This window comes from Aplysia californica, unplaced genomic scaffold (assembly GCF_000002075.1).
Source record: "Aplysia californica isolate F4 #8 unplaced genomic scaffold, AplCal3.0 scaffold00387, whole genome shotgun sequence".
Classification (NCBI taxonomy): domain Eukaryota; kingdom Metazoa; phylum Mollusca; class Gastropoda; order Aplysiida; family Aplysiidae; genus Aplysia; species Aplysia californica.
In genome coordinates this window covers 130,640-137,312 of record NW_004797657.1, presented here as the reverse complement: position 1 = coordinate 137,312, position 6,673 = coordinate 130,640, and the positions used below count along the sequence as shown (strand labels likewise).

The following is a 6,673-nucleotide window of genomic DNA, read 5'->3' as shown; positions in this document are numbered from 1 at the left end:
GGGGCCCCCCCCCCCCCCAGTATCCTGCTCTATTTTTAATTCAATTAATTGAAATTTGATTGAAAAGCATTTCCTCACTTTTCTAAATGGCGTATAGCGGAGTCTTGCACTGAGCAGTCGATAACACCTACAAAATCACGAGCCAGCCTGCTCGAGAGCCTCTAACAGCAAGCACTCTGGCTATAAAGGAAGAGGAAGGCCACATAAAAGGTGAATTGAGGGTGTCAAAAACCCCTTGAGAAATCATAGTATCTCAATTGAAAGAGCTGCGGAGCTGGCTTACCATAGCCCAGAAAACTGCATCTCCTCTCGACGCTTAAATTCAGCAGAGGATGAAAAAGTAAAAGTAAGCACAGGTGGCTTAAAACTCTTACCAAGAACTACTTAATAAACAAAAACTTTGATATTCATTGTGTTCTATTTCCCCCCTCCTCCCTCCGCCCTCCCCGCCCCTTTCCCCCCTCCCCCAGCAAATCACGGCGACCCAACTGAACGACTCTCTCCCCGCCATTTTCGAAGCGTTCGTGAACCGCAGCGAGTACCTCAATTGTCTGAAATCTGGGCCCAGCACCACGGCCGTGTCCCAGGGGCCTACCACTGGTGAGCGCTTACTACAGACTTGTTGTTTGAATACATGAATACTTGAATGTACAACTGGGATCTTAGGAAGACGAGGTGCTCCATGCTTCCTCGCCCCTCTTCATAAGGGTACATTTGTGTGTGGGCAGGCTGATTGTCTCCATCATCAGCTGGTAGACTTGCTGTTGTATGATGGTAATATCCTAGACAGTGCACTCTAACGTAACTCCGGTTCACCATAGAGCACTCCATCACAGACCTGTGTTACAATATCCCAGACTGTGCGCTTGGACGTAATTACTGCTCACTATGATGGAGCACACCTATTTGATTTTACATTTTGGAACCAATGTGAGTCATCGTTGTGAAGTCAGGCTCTTTTTCAAATAATGATATGGCGAAACATCGCTATTTGCCCCTCCTGCTTGGCAATTTTGTCACTTTTTACTTCGTTTTGGGCTCAACACCTTATATGTCAACTTGAATACACCTTTCTGCTTGGGTTTACAAAAAACATGTGATTAAAGGCACATAAACTGTAAATTTGAAGTTACCAAGGAGACTTCAGCTTTGAAAGTCGCGGCTGTCATTTCCTCGCAAGTTTTGCCTCTAACACGAGGCGACCCCAACCTCTTTGAATGGCAAATATCTTGACTTCAGGAAAGATGGGTATTTTAAAATTAAACAGCAAGGCAAATGAACAAACTGTAAGATTATACAAATTACTCCATTAACGCCAAAAATTGCCGAGCGCCTGATTCCATCGTGTTGCAACATTAGACTTGTATTATAATATCCAAGACGGAGAATTCTTTGTGACGTAATTCTGGTTCACCATGGAACGAACCATTTCACCCTATTTGGAACCGAATGAAGGGCAAGAAAGGAGAAGTTGTGTGCACACTCGATAAAGAGAGATTACTGTTTTTTCCTTCTGTTGCGCATCCATGGTGTGCACCAGCCAGCGTATTTTTTTTTATTGGTAGGGCCCAGAGAGCAACGAACGTATCGTCTTGTGGGGTTTTCAGGGCTTTCAGCCTGTTCACCTCGGTCCTATTGGAGCCGAAAGTTAAATTCGGAGTTCCTGCCTTTTGATAGGGCTGTTAAACCCATGCACTTACATTTATGTTCAGTTATAGGAAGGGTTTTTAAATAAATTCCCAACGGAATGTTGTACCAGTAGAGTTAACAGAAGCACTCTCTGTAACGTCACGCATGTGGTAGATCACACTTGCTGTAGCTTTTGTTGTCTCCTTCTTTTCGTTTAATAGAATGCGTAAACTAATATTATAAATCAATTTTCACTGTTTGTCTGTGAGGCGTACAAGCGGCTTTGAGCTGTCCACGTTCTTCCAAGTGGCCTAGTTGTGTTTGAGAGGGGGTATCTGTAATGTCTTTTAAAATCCTCAAAATCCGCCAAAGTTTTACCTTTCTCCGACTTCGTCTCCACGAACCTGAGGGGTAATGGAGGGTTCCTTTGGTAGTTAAAGGTGCTTCTTTATAATATCCCTGTTTTGTTATTGTTGTCTGTCCTTTTCCCTAGCTCTGAATAGCATTTTTTGTGCCTTTGTACTGTTTAATTTTACTCCAACGTAGGCCTTTTGCGTCTTGACAGACGATCATAATTAGACCAGTACTTTTGATACAGCTTTGCCTGGCCGGTAGTCTTAGAGGAAGTAGATTTTCCAAGTGCGTCCCTTCTTTCAGATCTTGATTTCCTTGGTGTGCTTAAAAGGAGAGACATCGCCAATATGTTTTGAATAAAGGAAGGTGCAAGGGTATATCTCTGTCTTACTACTTTACAGGTGTGAGAAGGATTGTGACTGCTCTTTCCAATCTGTTTGGAAATATAGTAAAACAATGATGTTCATTGCAGAGACAAAATTTTTCTTCATTCATTTGATATTCGATAAATGTTCATTCCACCAAAGTTGATGCATTTCAATTAATACTCGCTGGAACATACCTTTATGTCCTTTTTTAATTTCACACTATGTTTTGGTCTGGTTTTCAAATTTTAAATTTTAAAATTTGCTGGGGTGGCAGCCTAACGGCCTGATTTGTATTTTAGAAACTTTTTATTATGTCATAGCGTTACTGTAGCGACCTTAAGTGTTTACCTATCACTTGTTTGTCCCACCATGAAGGCCGAAGAATCAGCGTTTTGCAGAGGTCCGGTTCTGTCATGTGTAAGTTCAGAGTTCAGAGTTCAGAGTTCAGCGTTCAGCACCGGTGCCGCTTGTGTTCTCCCCACTCCACTCTGGTGGCGAAGTTTTTACCACAGATTTTGATTATATTTCATCAATTATTGTGTCCGCACGCTACTATCATCAGCTTATGTCTCACCAAACGCTTCGTAGGTGGTTGGCGGGTTCTCTGAAGTGGTTTTTTCCTTCTTTCCTATCAAAGACCTATCGTCCTTAATCTCCTCCTTCCTTTTTGTGTTTGTTTCTTTCTTGTAGCACCTCTAATCCTCAGCACATATTATATGAGCTAATTGTGTTGCAAGTGCAGTTAAACGCTTACTAAAACTAGAACGAAACCAAACTTGTCTTTAGTTGCCTAGCTGCAAACATGTTCGCAAAAAAGACACACCCCCCCCGCCCCGCCCAACCAGACCTGATGGCATTCTGAAACCATCTCAGCTCATTGGGAAATATACAGTGCAGGCTGCAATTTTACCGACTAAAGCACTAGCATAGTTATAAGATCTTGGACAAAGAATATTTTCGTAGTGTTTCTGTGAATGGCTTCAAAGAACCGAGACTTAACCTTTGAGGACAATGCCTCTGAACCTACGCTCAAAATTCCGCAGATTCAGAACCGTTATTAATTCGTTTATAGAACTTCCAGTTCGTTACCTTAGATTCACAAAGTTCTATCTGACATTTTTAGCCTTTTAGAGTTCATATAAAGACCACGAGGCCAGAAACCAAATGTTCTATCTGCTCTATCAAAATCGTAAGATTATTCGAGGTCTTCATCAAGATAGTTCAAGAATTGCACTCGAAAAAGCTTGACGTGTTGTGAAGCTCAAATTTTGTACGTCAACTTTCTCATAACTGGGTACGGAGCAGAAAGAACTTGATAATTCTAGGGTAGCGAGTTGTCGGTGTGTGGCCGGCACAGTTCTGGATACCATCACACTTTGATGAACTCTTCAAACACGTAGCGGACATAACATGCGACCAGCAGAGGTCAAATGTTACGTTTCATTTTGTACCGTTGTACACAAATCTGAGAGATGAATTTGCATATTTTGTAGCATGCATGTTGTTGCCTGCGCCTGCCTTTTTTGGGTTCCAGGTAAATGAAACTGAACTGACAAATCTGTACTTCGAGTCATGCTTCTCTCAAATCAGCGCGTCGAATGACCGAAGTGTGCGTCTTCAATGAGTCGATGGTACTACTATTTCACCGATGTCTGTTGGACCGATGGGTACTTCAGAATTGCTAAGTTTTATCTGCTCAGTTTCTATTTTTTGAGAAGTGTCTTGTAAAAGATTTAGAGTTTTACAATGTTTCAAACTTTTTCGAATGCAATTCTATGAGTATCCTTATAACGACTCCTAGTAATCGTACGATTTTGATAGAGCAGATGAAGAATTTGATTTCTGACCCCATGGTCTTGGTAACTCAAAACGGCCAAAAATTTCAGACAGAACTGTGTAATTCTGAGGTAGCGAGATGCCTGACCTTTGCAAAAGGTTTGGTTAAAGTGAGAAAGAACTGCATAAACGTCAGACTCACTCTCTCGCCTAGGTACTATGTATCTGATGGCAAGATAAAGAAAAGACGATCAAATTAGTATCTATGTTTAGGTTCTTGTCAGAATGACACCGTATTGAAGGACAAACTGCCTAAGAAAGGGGTGCCACTGGAGCCTCGCAGTCCCAGCTCACTAGGGTTTGAGTCCCTGGGCCAAGAACGCCATAGACCCTACTCGATGGTTGCCTCACGCCCGTAGCAGCTAGGCCAGTATGACGGTCTGCTTTTGCCATCCGCCTTGACAAGAAATTGTGTATTTCCACTCTGGCTCATAGCACAGAAGTAGTGAATTGAGGGGGGGGGGGGGGGGGTCGAGGTAGAGGTTTGGAAAGTGGTGAAGGGGAAGGGGGGGGGGTGACTTCTGTTTTCAGTTATGTTATCCCTGAACTGTTCTCTTTCGCTCATGCGATGTTTCATCTGCCCTGATATTGTAGGTATTATAATGAGACGTGTCGATCGAGACACCAAGTACAAATCCCTTTTATTCGGACGGGGCTATTTTTTTTTGGGTACGTTTGATCGTCCTCGATGTGCGAAAATAAAATATCTTTTTTTCCGAAAACTGAATTAGTGCCCTACCATGAGCCGTTTGTTATTTTCCACCCATTTTCCTTTCCCATTCTGCTCGCGGAATCTTGCCCCTCGCATATAACTGCTTTCCTATTTCGTTACCTCAGAATCACAACGTTTTATCTGAAATTTTGGGGCTGTTTTGAGTTATTAAGACCATGATGTCAAATACCAAATGTTCTATGAGCTCTATCAACATCCTCAGATTATTTAGAGTCGTTAGTAAGATATTCAAAGAATTATTGTAGAAAAAGCTTCCCATGTGAAACGCAATATTTTTAACGTCAGGTTTCTTAAAACTAGTCAGTGAGCAGATAGAACTTTGTAAATCTGGGTTAGCCATTTGTCCATCGATGTGTGTCCTCTCGATCCGTCTGTTCCATGTAATGGTCTACGCGGTCCGGTTAAGGTGCTATATAACCTTTTGCTGTGGAGACTTTGATGTGTTTGCTGTGCGCTCATGCTTATTTCTCTTGTGCCTTCTTCTTTCTCTGTCACGGTCCATCGCTGTGTGTGTGTGTGTGTGTGTGTGTGTGTGTGTGTGTGTGTGTGTGTGTGTGAGAGTGTGTGGTTTTGTGTCGGTATGATTGTGCAGGAGTTGCACATTTGTTAAAAACGTTAACGTGTTCCAAAGAAAATAATGTTAAATGGAAAGAAACCGGTTTTATGAACCTTTGATGCTGATGTTGCGGATCTGGCTCCTCTTTAGTGTGTGTGTGGGGGCTTTCGGCGGTGTTTTCTCAACACCTTTTTGTAAGACGCTCTCCTTTAAAAGCCTGTCTGTTTTATTGAAATATATTTTTGGGGTTCATGTTTATAATGTAATGTAACTTGAAATAAAGAATGAATCTACAATTCGTGTTTGAGAAAGCTACGTTTGTATTTGACAGACGATTGTTGGCAAATGTTTATGGCAGTAACGGATGACAGCCTTAAGATGGCTGTCCAGGCCTCGATGAAAGAGGCAGTGTTCTGTGTTATCTGATAGTTGGTATATAAAAATGTTTATTACGTTTTCCTGACCCTACCCTAAATCTTACAAATGGTATTCTCCATCAGATTTGCACTCACGGAACTATTTTAGATTGCTTTTGTTAGTAAATGTGCCACAAAAGTATCATATTTTTTTGCTTTTTTCATCCATTGTTTTTCATGATGTGCACTTTTACCCGGGAATCCTACTTGTGAATTCCAAATAATCTAAAATAGCCATAAAATGTATATTTGATTGGATAATAATTGAATTCCTTGACACATAATTAAACGCCATTTTTCTGTCATAATATTTTCCCCATCATTCAAATGGTCACAATTTTTCAATTGTTGAAGATATTAGTACGAAACAAAGGGCAAATTACCCAGAAAGATATCCTGAATCTGAATGTGTGTGCTCACCTTTATGTGAAAACTATAACCCATGTGAAAGGTTTTCTGGTACCGATATACAATTCGCTAGTCTAGAACAACAACGTTCTATTTGTTCAGTACCTTGTTTTGAATAATTTGACGTGAAAATTTCTGAGTTTCACTTGTCAAGCGTTTTCAAAAGCATTAAAACAATATCTTGATAGCGACTTCGAATAATCTTACGATTTTAATAGAGCAGATAGTACCTTTGGCTTCTGACCTCATGGTTGTAGTACCTCAAAAGGGCCGATCAGAATTCAGACAGAACGTTGTAATTCTGAGGTAGTGAAATATTACTTAGACTTAGAGACTCCCACGTCTTTGAGATGCAGGGTGCAATCATATATAT

At 41.2% G+C, this 6,673-nt stretch overlaps 1 protein-coding gene across 1 annotated transcript in view; it reads left to right on the top strand.

Moving 5' to 3' along the window:
- Nucleotides 1–6,673, top strand: part of LOC101855885 (coiled-coil domain-containing protein 180) — a gene marked incomplete at its 3' end in the record, with an annotated part of 118,090 nt that overhangs the window by 100,298 nt on the left and 11,119 nt on the right. The window contains 1 exon segment of the mRNA XM_013085566.2: nucleotides 471–589. Within this exon segment, the coding sequence (XP_012941020.2) occupies nucleotides 471–589 (119 nt within the window).